The 12,735-nt window shown below is 46.6% G+C and overlaps 1 protein-coding gene across 1 annotated transcript in view; it reads right to left on the reverse strand.

The window, feature by feature from the left end:
* The window catches only part of TENM2 (teneurin transmembrane protein 2), a 344,410-nt gene that overhangs the window by 82,808 nt on the left and 248,867 nt on the right, over positions 1-12,735 (reverse strand). The window contains exon 13 of the mRNA XM_058677877.1: positions 5,411-5,557. Within this exon, the coding sequence (XP_058533860.1) occupies positions 5,411-5,557 (147 nt within the window). The remainder of the gene's footprint in view (positions 1-5,410; positions 5,558-12,735) is intronic.

The raw sequence follows: 12,735 nt of genomic DNA on the forward strand, positions 1-12,735 counted from the left end.
CTGTCACCCTCACATGCTGAACTGTAAATACAGACAACAATGTATATTCACGCATCTTCTCTTTTTCACATGGATAGGTGATATGGGTACCTGCCATATCTGGTTTAGCATATCCAAAGGCCTTTATCCAGTGCTTAACATTTAGGAGACCCATAGCAAAAGTCTATTACACCGTCAGTGAATAAACAAATGAATAGATAGATAGATGGGTGGATGAATTCATATCACAATGACAGAGAGGTAAGGGCTTTTACATTTTAAAAGAAGTATTAGTCACCTTTCCAGCAACTGAGAACACTTCTAAAACTTTCTGAAGTTATTCACTCAGATACAAAACATGACAATGCGCTCATGTGTTGTCAAATGCCCATTTCATCTTGAAAAAGGACTCCTCTCCTCTTTGCCTCCCTCCTTTTGTACTCTGGGAATCTATGGACAGGGACTTGCAGTGCAGGCACTGTGATGCTGGCCACATCAGCTCTCCCTGGGCAGAACCGGTATTTACATAAGGATTTTTCAAAACTTGGTCTGCAGGGAGTTTGTGTCACATTCTCAAGGGGTGCTGGGTGAAAATGCAGGGTCCAGAATCCCCTACCTGAATAAATCAGAATCCCAAAGGTAATGGCCTAGAAACACAATTCTTAAGAAAGTTCTTACATGATTATGCGGCCTCAAAGTTAGGTAGGCACCAGTTAGAATCCTTGTGGTCACACACACTGGACAACTTACTGGTTAGGCTCCATCTATGTGGGCCCAGTCTCCCTTCTAGAAAATAACAGCAAGCATATTCATAACATTAAAGCCAGCAGCAGCTAATTTTCAGAGTGCTTTCTACAAGCTATGTGTCTTATACAACACATGACATCCATTTCCTCACCTACACTTGAAACCAGTTTGCAGAAATGACATTATGATGCCTATTTTACAGACAAGAAAATTGAGACGTTGAGAAGTGAGGTGACTTGTAGAGCTGGGATGCAAAGGCTGATTCTCATGGTTAAGCCCTCCACCATTATGATGTTACAGTTTCATTGATGCAGAAATCAGGGACGTGGAGGAGCGGAGTGCCTGTGCTGTGAGGAGGACATATCCTGCAGTGCTGCAGGCAAGAGGTACACTGTGAGGTCAGACAGGCTAAGCCCCACCAAAGCTTCCTCCCATCTCTTTTATTCATAGGTTGAAGCAGTTACAAGGCTGCCCTCCCTGGTCTACACAGGCATTCCTGCCTCCAGACTGTATAGGCTGTGACAGGAGTCCAGGAGTGCTGCAGACAGACAGTCAAGTGGCTTGAAATGATGGGACTCAACATTGAGCACAGAGAAGGCTGGGGCTCCTGACCCTGGGTGCTGGGTGATACAAGGGTGCAGGGCAGGAGAAAGGACTGTCTCTGTAGGCCACACGGTCTAACGTTGCCTCTTCACCTTACGGTTCCCACTTTTAGAGGGAATCTACACTCTCTCTTCCTACCCCTGGTTATGATGAACTAAATCTCACACCTCTGCCTTGGTGGTGATAATTAAATATTATCCGCCTGTCACTTGGCGCACATGTTGTGTGTATTCTCAGACTTTAATGAGCTGGCATTTGTCTTCTGTAAGCAAAAATATTTCTTTGATTCTCTTCCTTTCTAAATTGGGGTGAGCAGTTCAAGCGAAGATCTTTCACTATTAAAAAGACAGTCTCTGGCTGGCATGTCTGTCTGAACCATCTCCTTGTCATTTTGGAAGCCAAGGCAGGTAACCCTTGTATCCTTAGAAGTGGATGTTGCTTGCTAAGGTTATGTGAGCCTGCACATGGCTGGAGGTGTTGGGAGACCTTCACCATTATGAGAGCAGAAATGTAGGCAGTTGGTATAACTTGTCATAGTGGGGGTATTGTAAGGCATTTTCTATAAGTTACTGTTCTAAACATCACAGACTACAGCAAATACTTAAGTGTGAGTTTTCTTATTTCTTCCAAAGAAGCTACTTCATACAGTGTCACTCTTGATGTATTAGAGAGAAGTTAATTCATTCCATACGAGGGATCATTACACAGTGCATGGAAAATGCCTATGATTTTCAAGTTTTTTTTTCTTACCAAAGTAAACTGATCTTTAAATTCCATTCTCTATGATCTATTTGAACTTTGGTCATAGTATAACATATTCAATTCATATTGATGTAATAACATTAATACAAATAATAATCATTCATATAGTGGATGTCTTAGGTTGGCAAGACAATCTACATCAATACCATCTGAAAATGGACAAGAAGTTCAAATTCTTATATCCCCCCTCAGACCTCAAAATCAGAAATTCTGGGGTAGGACTCATGAGTCTGAATTTCATGAAGTCCTCCAGGGCTTTTGTAGCAAGCTGGGTTTCACAACTGCTTGCAGCCATGAAGTGCCAGGGCTTAATTTGTTCGTGGAAGAACCCAAGTAGAAAATGGCTCATAAGGGCTTCAAATCTCTTTCTCTCTCTATTTGTATCGCAATCTATCTCAGCTTAAACTAAAATACAGAACTCACTTTACACCGAGATTTCTTTTTTAATCAGGCGGAATGTTTCTAGGTGGCAAAGTGGTTTCCTGTTTCCTGCCCACTTTAAAAGAGCGCTTCATTATTTTCTCCATTCAAGAGACTGATAACAAACGCGCCCATCGCAGCTGCTCCCCAGGCCTGCACGCATGTTCTGCCTGCGTGCCTCTCTGACCTGCCGCCGGGTCTAGAAACCCACAGAGTCCATCCTGAGAACTTACAAAAGCTGGACGGCGGCGTGGGCAGAACTGCTTGCCCCAGTGCACAACAAGCCGGAAAAGTGATCTCATTTGGCGGCTGCTGCAGGGTGGGATCTGGAGTTGATGAGGAGCGACTTTAATATTTATCAATAAACGACAAAGTGCTTAGCACACCTCCTAGGGAAGTAATTAACCATGAAAAGGATGCTCTGTGCCGAGGAATCCCCTCCAAAAAAAGAACTGTTAATTGTGAATCGCTTACGCCAGGTGAGAGAGGCTCGTGCTTCCAGCTCTCACCTGACATAAGCAACTCTGAATTAACTGGGAGTTTCTTTTTATAAACACCGTGTGGAGCCGTTTTCTTTTTTTTTTTTTTCCTCTGTGTGGTTAATTACTTCCTTGGGAGGTTTGCTTTAATAGTTCCCATAACAAGACCATTATTGTCTAGCATAATCACTGGCTCATTTGCTTTGGTACCCTGTCCTTCTCAAGCACGGCTATGCTGACCAGGACAGGAGTTGGTGGCGGGCTGGCTGGCTGGGCGGGGAGAGGGCTTTCAATTCTGCCTGCTGGGCAGCCCTTAAGCCTGGGGACCTCCACAGTGCCTTTTCCAGCTGCAACACTTCAGAATTTGGTTTTGCCAGGTGGGAGCCGGGATCAGGGGCAGAACTGGTGGAGAAGGAGGCTGTGGCTCAGAGCGTGTTGGGGGAACCGAGTCTCCTGGGTGCCTCCCCTCTACTAGGTGTGGGATTCCAGCAATTTGCTATGCTTTCAACTGCTGACATGTAACAGGGAAGAGAGCCAGGAGAGCAGCTTCTTTCTGGAAGGGGAGGCTGATCTGTAAGCAACTGCTGTGTGCAGTGAAATCTCACAGACACTGGAAAAAGACAGTGAGCTCTACCAGCAGAGTCACTGGACTCTGACTCATGAAAAAAAAATTGTGTTGGGCAGCTATACCTCCCCTTTCTTAACAAAATGAATGAAGGTGGCTTCTCTCCGGGTTGTGTTTCGGGAAAGTGCAAGTGAACTAATGAGAGCTCTGCAAAACACATCAGGTCTCTGAACTTGCTTTTGACTGTGATCCATATTAGTGTATGAGGTCCGGTGGTGTACCACCGTAGACTTCGATCAGAGAAATGATACAATGTTCAGTAAGAACGATGAAATGAGAGGTCTCATTCATCACACTGATGGATTGTACCCCATTTTGGAACGTGCTGAAGTGGACACATGGGGGCTGTGAAGGTAGCAGCTGACTTTGACGTGGCCGCTGATTCCTGGAGGGCAGAGACCAGCACACAGTGGGACTACAGGCATCAAGTGTTCAACAAAATAACTGCATTCACAGATCCTCATTCACTCTGAAACAACTTTTGCCTTGAGTGATTCCTGACCAGAGAGTCATTTGGTAAGGGAGACCACAGACCTGTGCTAATGTTTAGGGAATGTTCCATGGTAGCTCAGGAGGTCAGGTGGCCCGTGTGCTAAATCTATTCCAGTGAGTCACAGAATGTTAGGGTGTAGAAAAAGGAAGAAGATTTAGAGCAGGGTGGGCGATCCCTTTGCCCCTGTCATGGGTCATCAAGGAATTCATTGAGGCTTTGGTTGCCTGGGGTTTCCACCGTGGAGGAGAAAAGTAGCTATGTACCACATCTCAGGAAACTGGGAATGGCTGTATTCCAGTGGAGGGAATGGTATAGATTAAATGACAAGCATACCCAATTATGCAAGACAAACGCATTCAGGAGATTTGCTAAACAGTGTAGTAAGTGATTCTAGCTAACAATCCTGCATTACACACTTACACTTTGCTAGGAGGATAGTCCTTTTGCTTTCTTACCACACAAAAGCGTCAAACCAAACACACCCAATATTCACAGTAATAGAATAATAAAGGTGGTGGGAGGAAACTTTGACCCGGAGGGTAGTGACAGTTGCACAGGTGTGGACTTACCCTTAAATCCGTTGAGATCGACACACCAAATGCATACAGATTGCTGCATGTCAATCACATCTTAATAAAAATATTATCGATGGACACTGAATTCCATATGATTTTTCATACATCATGAAATTAATGTTACTCTTTGTTTTTGAGAGTTCTCTGTCATCAATTAAAAATGTTAAAACCTCTATGAGTTTCTGGGCCAGGTCTACGTCACAGGTTGTTTTTCGTGGACTGTGCACTCGGAAAGCAGGGCTGGTATGGTTGTCAGTGTTATCACTGATGGCCATACTATTAAACATGACTTAGCCACCCTCCAGGCCTTGGTTTCCTCATCTGAAAGTGACATCTGAGAATGCTATAAGGACAAAAGCAAGCACTGCTCATGATGTCTTAGCAGTATGAGGTACCAATAGCCACCGCCAGGGTCACCGACTGTTAACCCCCAACCACCTTGAGAGGTCTGATACAACCAGTCACCCCCACGGAAGTACCAGTGCCCAGCTGCCTTTGTGCAGGCATGGCTACTTGAGCATCCAAAGCTGGCATTAAACCCCAGGCCTCACAGCTCATGTCTCCATGAGTGCCCACTGTGCCAGGGATGCCTGCACTTCCCCGCACTTGCAAAGGCAAAGTGACTACAGTAAGGGGAGGTCTTTCAGGAGGAAGTGGATTCCTGATGGAAGTACACCCAATGCTTTACTCCTGAGGGGCTGGGAACCACAAGAAGATGCGTGCTCACCTCCCTCGTTATCCTTGTTGTCGGCACAAGAGGTCTCCATGGCAACGTTGCATCCGGGCCCTCTCCAGCCGGTCTGGCAGACACACTGCCAGCTGTTCTGACCCAGTGTGCATCTCCCGTTACCGTTGCACAAATCAGGGCAGCCATCTGGTTGGAGAAACGGAGAGGATGAGAAGGAGGGACATGAGGCCGCGCCAGGGAAGCGGGGAAGCCATGCAAGGGGGAGCAAGGTCGCAGGGCAGCCACTGGGCCAGCCTCACAGTGGGGCCCGTGCCTGCCTTCCAAAGAAACGGAGGAAGCAGGTCAGGCAGGCCACGCATGCAGGTGCAAGACAGAGTGGGGACACAGATGCAGGGACTTCCCAGCAGCCATTGACCTGGGTGCAGGGGTCAGAGCAACTTTCCCCAGATGGGGAGTTCAGTGCACATCCCAGACCAGGCTGCCAGATTAGCTAGGCTGTGCTCTTGAGCCAGGAGCTCAGGCTTACAGCTACCTCAACTGAAGCTTTTCTTTCTGTTTCTCTTATTCTTCCCTCCTGCTCCTCTCTCCCTCTCTTTTTAGAAGTGCCTGCTGCAGAAAAGTAAAAAAAAAAATCCTATCAATCCAGGACAGAGGCAAGATGCCCTCCGTCTTTCAGAATTTTAGAGATAAATTTACATATGATTATCACGAGTTTTTCATGACCCAGACTGGATGGCTCTACTGGGCTATTTTCATATTCTTGTAATATTTAGTTTTAAGGGGCACTTAAGAATGTTGGCTGTCTATCACTCAATCTATTTATGGCACAATTTAAAAATACTGCAGGATTTGAAGGCTGAGAAAGAGTAGGTGCTGGGTGCCACGGACTGGGGAAAAGATAGAGGAATACAAACATATATTCTGCACAAGGACAGGGTGGCAGCGGGAAGGTGATGTGTGTTGCGGGCTTTGTTTTCTTCGTATGTGTGTGTGTGAGAGAGAGGAAAGGGAGAGAGAGAGAGAAAATGCATCAGCAGCCTATGTATTTTCCTCTTGACATGAACTTGGGGTGGAGAGAGGCTGGATGGGGAGAGAAGAGAAAGGAACAAAACAGGGATGAGAAATGCCTCCCCAGCCAAGCCTCCAAGGCCCTTCAAAAGATGGAGAGAGAAGCACAGATGGGGGTGATGTGGCCACGCTCACAAAACCTGGCAAGAATTTCTAGAGATGTTTTCCTTCCTCTTTGTTTTAACAGCTTTACTGAGGCATAGTGCACATACCACAGAATTTACCTGTTGTAAGCATACAAAATGACTTCTAGGAAATTGATAGAGTTATGCAATCTAGGTATGCTTTCTTACTTCATTTAAATATAATCCAGTGATCACTTAATTCCTCTGCTCCACTGCTCCCTAAAGTAACTCTCCCAAACATTTAAATCTTACATCTTTTCCCTTCCTTTGCTGCCATCTTCATTTTGTCATGTAATTTAAGAGCTATTGATTTTAGAGTCAGTTACAGAGAGACAAGGAGAGAGAGAAAGGGGAACCTTCTTCTTGCTGGTTCATCCCCCAGATGTCCACAACAACTAGGGCTTGATCAGGCTGGGGTCAAGAGCTTCTTCCAGGTCCCCTACATGGGTAGCAGGGGTCCAAACACTTCGGCTATCTTCCATTACTTTATGTAGGCCATGTGTAGTGGGCTGGATCAGAAGTGGAACAGTCAGGATTTGAACTGGCAGTCATGTGGGATACCAACTTCATGAAAGGCAACAGCTTTATCTGCCATGCCACAGAAGGGCCAGCCCCCAAATCTATTTTAAATTATACAAAGCACAGGCTGGATGGGTTCATGATGGAGAGAGAAACAGCTTCGTAATGAGGGGGGTAATTGATCGGAAATCTTCCTGGTTCAAACCTTGTGGATCAACAGTGTGCATGCCTGCTCCTGCTCTCTCTGGCATTCCAAAGGCCTTCCTCTGATGTCTTTCCTCTCCTCCTGTCTCAAGCGCCCTTTACAAGGATGCAGAGCAACCTAACTGTGCACATGACAGTGGTGGGAGTTGGAAGGATCCCTCTGAAAAAAGGCCTGGAGGGTCTGCATTTGAGTTTTACTTCTTCACAGCTTCCTCAGGCCTTGTTCCCTCCTGTCCTGTCCAGAATTTGGGGGTGGATCAGGAGCTGAGAGAAGAGGGTTGAGAACAGAGGAGATGTCCTAGCAGGACAGTCTGCAGGATGATGCTGAGCTGTCCTGAGAGGAGAAGGAAGGAGGTTAGCACCAGAGAATTTGCTTTCTTGTGCTGCACACCTGACATAGCATTCGGGATTCTTGGAGAAGCCAGCCCCAGTTGTAGAGAAATGCCATAAATGCTTCTGCAGGGGCACAAGAGACAGCTCAGTAGGAAAAGCCCAAGGGACATGTCACAGGTGCTGAAGGGAGAGAGAATATCTCTAAGCTCCAGCCACCTGCAGCTAGGATTTCTACCAGCAGAATTCTGGGGAATGTATCATACAGAATACACTAAATGACAGACATACCAAACATCTGCTCCGCAGGGTATCTATTACATGAGCTTTGTTATTGAGTGACTTTGAGGTCTTCTGTCTCACTAAAATCATCCCCACAGTCTCAACAGAAGGCTCATTGTGTAATAAACCCACGTCCACTACCTAAAATCTGAATCTGCAAAGCACACTACCATGTCTGTCAGCAATACTTAAAATATATGTGTTCTTAGATTGAATGAGCCTTTTCCCTTTCTTTCTTTCTTGGTCCTTCCCCCCTACCTCCAACCCCAACCAACTGAAGTGAGATAAACAGACCACAGTAGCGGTTTTCTCCACATCATACGAAGGAGATGAAAACACGAACAGTAGGAAGCTGGCAAATCTCTGAGAAGTTTCGGGGCAGCTGGGAATTAATGGACAGGACTTTGCTTTTAGCTTGAAGAGGAAGAAAGCAGCCTTGGTAGGTGCGTGGCGTTGCTAGGCAACCCCAAGCTACCCCCCCAGCACAAGTTCATTCTGCTGGTGGCCTTGTGAGGAGGTGATTCTTTGTGCTTGTGAAGTGCAAAGCCAGCTTGTGCTTCAGGGAAAACAAAACGTAGGAAGTAATTAGTCTGGAGGGCAAATGGGTATCAGGTGGCAGCTTTTCTCTGGAGAGGAGGCGATAACTGAAGTTGCATCCAGCTTATAGGCTCCTAGTTGGACATCCTCATCCAAGAAGTCTCTTAGGAGACGTTTTCTGGATTTCAGCCAGCACTGCCAACTTCCCTGTTCGCATCCCTCTAAGACCAGCAACATAAAGTCCCTTAAGGCACACCTGTTTGATTTCCTGGGTATGCAGCAGCGAGAGCTGGCTCCCTGAAGGCTTCCTACCCTGTTGTGTCCCCAGACCACTGGTTCTCTACAGGGGCTCTTCTGTCCATGCTTTTCTTTCCATAGGACACTCTGCAAGGTCTCGAGGCATTTTTGATTGTCATGATTTAGGCAGGACATAAAAGCTACATCTAGCGGGCCTGGATTGCTGCTTTGCATCCTGCAACATACAAGGCAGCCCTTACAGCAAAGAATTGTAACAATCAAGTGAGGCTCCATCACTTCCATCTGATCCCTGCATACGAAGTCTTTTGAGTGTTGTGTGAGACAATAATTGGGACTTCCCTACCCAAGGCCAGAAGTCTACCTCCTAGAGAGGATGTTCAAGGGCAGCAGTGATGCCTTGGGCTGGTTTTGTCTATTTCAAGTTACAGGGAGCTGATGCAACAACTTGCCACTAAGGGAGGGAAGGAAGGAAGGAAAGACAGACAAAAGGACAGAAAGAAAAAAGGAAGAAATAAAGACAGAAAGACAGAAAGGCAGAAAGACACAACAAAACCATGCCCTTCTCTGACCCTAGTCCATCGAACTCCAGATCTGGACTCCAACTTGTGTCTCAGCAGTTCCATCTCTTCACATCTGAGCATTTAGAGCTCAACACTATTCAGCCTTCACCCCCATTCTCCAGTGAACGGCACACTCCTGATCCTAGTACTCAAGCTGTGCACTGGGGGTATCCCCAGCTGCTTTCTCCTTCCACTACACCTCTTAACCCCTGTAACAAATTGCAGGCGAGCCCTGCCAATCCTCCTCCTGACTTAACCCACCTCATCAACAGCGTGAACTCTGCCCTCTACTCTCATTCTTACTGCTAACACATTTACCTGAGCCACTGCCATTTAGGTTCACACCTGCTGTCTCCTCCATCCATTTCTCTCCATTCTGGACACTGCTGAAAACATTTCAGTAGCTTTTCATTAACTCTTGTGTAAAGTTCAAGAATGTGATCTACAGAATTCTCAGTAACTGGCTCCCACCTCATCAGCCTACCTCAAGATCACCTTATGCATTGGTTAGACTTAAGCCACTCGGCCTGCTCTTTGCCCTTGCCTCTTCTCCCTGACTTCAATTTATCCTTCAGATTCCCCACTCACAATTTGTCTCCTGGGAGATTTCCCAGAATATCTGAGTCCACTGGTTGTCGCAACCTTATCCCTTCCTAAATGTTGCCTTGTCCATCACTGTATCATAAGCGTGTTACTCTCCTGGTGCTTGCTGGGCCACACAGTAGCCCTTCTTGCAGACATTTTACTGTCAATGGCAGGAAAAGAGTCATACTGAATGTGCAAATAGTCTAACTACAGTTTGAATGGTGCTTCTAGAATTGCACAGTGTGCAGCTGAATAGCTGCCCTGGGTACTTCCGGTAAGGCGCAAGTATGGTATGGGGTGGTGCCATGTCTAGCTCACTTGTTCTTGGGTTGCTAGTACCCGACAAACAGTTGCAAGGGCATGAGTGAATGCGTAACTTCTGACTAAAACCAATATCCCCAACGCCTTTGGCAGAGTGGAACAGGACAGCTTCCAAGACTGATCCACACATACATTCCAACCACTAAAAAAAGAAAACAGAAAAAAAAAAATAAAGTCCTTCAACACAGTTACCAGGTAGGCAGGCTTTTTGCCTTTACAAAAATTAGGCATGAGCAAAATAACGTCTCGAGCACAGTAAAAAGGGGAGCATAAAATGTACTTGAAGAAAGCTATAATTACCATAAAAGGCTTTTTCTCCAAAAGCATCAAGGCATGTTCTGCCATGTGCAGCAATTCAGAGGGAGAAATAAATGGCTAGTGTTTCATAAGGGTGAAGGGGAGAGGGAGGGAGGGAGAGAGAGGGGAGGAGAGAAGGAGAGAGGGAGGGAGAGAGAGAAAGAGAGAAAGAGTTTTAACAGTCAGCATCAAACATGCCTTAGAAAAACATGAGGGACAACAGGCTACCCAGATGGAAATGTGAGAACACCAAACAGGCTGCTCGTAGCAAGGGCAGCAAGCTGACAAGGGCAGCAGGTGCTCCCTGCTTAGAGACTGACCACAAAGGGTGAACACTCAGGCAAACTTTCTTCTTACCAAGAGGAAAACCATAAGCTGGTTTGGAGTCAGCTAGATGTGCCTCTCAGTGCTCATGTGAGCTCAGATGGGTAGGTTCGCCTCTCGGAACCTCACTCTCTGTCTGTGAAATGATCTGTTTTCCTAATCACTCTTACTTATTGCCCATTTCAAGGGAATACAACCTCCAGGAAGGTAGATTTTTTTTTGTTTGTCATGCTGTTGACATTGCCTCTGTCTTGAAAAAATGATTGGCAAATAACAGACACTCCATAAATGTTAGTCGACTGAGCAGCGTGATGGGACCGATGACGATGCTTATTTTATATAGATGCCCAAGGTCTGGAAGGAAATGATAAAGAAAAGAATTCTGGCAGAGCTTGTCATATAGTCAGTGCTCAACAGGTGCTTGATAAAGCTGTTGTTTTCGCACATCTTAAGAGTTAGTGTGAGGCCTTCCCTTGCTGGCCAACTCTCAAGTGCATGCTGCTTCTCTTGCCACTCTCTCAGGGCCTATTCTGTTTCAAGTGAAGAAAAAAAGAAAAAGAGAAACTGCAGGGACATCCTCTGAGTGGGTTGTCACACGCTAGGAAATCGGCATTCCCTCTCTGAACACGGGCAACAAAGCCAGCCATGCGGTTTTGCTCGTCTCAGCCAGAAGAAAGCCCACTGGAGCACAGGGCAGCGAGGAGAGGCAAGAGACTTGAAGGCACAGCAAATAGTGGCTTTCCCTCTGGGGAAGACTTGGCGTCTTCATTGTTAACTTAATTAGACTCCCCTCCTCCCCTAAGCTGTTTTAAATGTCACTGTTTTCCGGGAGCTGTGTGCGGCTAGCGCTAAGGGGTGCACACAAATGGGAATAGTGAATGAGCGTGCCTACCGTGGCATCCCAGAACTCCGTACTCTTGGGGTGGGTGGGGTGGATGAGTTGGTGCTCACCAAACGGGGGGTCAGGAGAGCCATTTCTGCTAAATTGCAGGAGCAAAGGCTCAGAAGAGAAATCTGTTGCTTTGGGATTCTATGGGACGAACCTTTGTCTTGCTTTACAAGACTGCCTGCCAAAGAAGTACTCTGGTCTCTGGCTTGTCCCTCTTGCCCATCCACATGTTTGCTCTGCTTCTACACAGAGTCAGGATGAGCCTGCACTGGAAAAGCTGTCCCAGTGCTGTCACAAAGGACATGGATAACTGAGACGCAGGTATTGCTCTTTGTCTCAACAGCATGCGTACATCTCTGAGCATATGTGTGGGTTCAAGAGTGGGGGTGGGGAGGCACTGCGAAGGCCTGCGATCCTGTCCATGGTCTGCTGAGGAGCAGCTGCCTTCTGCCTACAGGGCGCAGATCCTTCTCTTCCCTGCTCTCCCCAGCAGCCGCAGAATCCAGCTGTCTATACCACACGTGTCCTCCACGCACCTGCATTCTCACTGATCAGCATCATTTCTGTCTGTGTGGCAAGAAAAAAAGAGCAGCTCAGCCTGGGCTGCGGAAACACTGTTGAATTTAAAGCAAGCAACCCTTTCACCCTTAAAGGAAAAAGGGGGAGAGAGACACATCCGATGTTGTGGTGATGTTTCAGGCTCTTGTTGAATTTTTTAAAATGTATTTTCCTTATCCTATTCCAGAGGTAGGGACAGACAGAAAACCTCACCTACTGATTCTCTCTTCCAAATGCCTACGTTGTTTGGGGCTGGGCCAAAAAGCAGGGGTTGGGGGATCAAGACAGATCTTTAAAGTGGGTGGCAGGAACCTAATGACTTCAGCCATAACCGCTGCCTCCCCAGATGTGCATCTGAAGGAAGCTGGGACAGGGAGCCAGAGGAAGCCATGCCTGTGACAGGCAGGTGTTCTAACTGCTAAGCTAAGCTCTTTCACTTCATCACTATTGTTTTTCAAGTAAATGATCACATGACAGGAAACAGAGAGTCTAGGCAGTGATACCAGG

The sequence above is a fragment of the Ochotona princeps genome, chromosome 19, assembly GCF_030435755.1.
Source record: "Ochotona princeps isolate mOchPri1 chromosome 19, mOchPri1.hap1, whole genome shotgun sequence".
NCBI lineage: Eukaryota > Metazoa > Chordata > Mammalia > Lagomorpha > Ochotonidae > Ochotona > Ochotona princeps.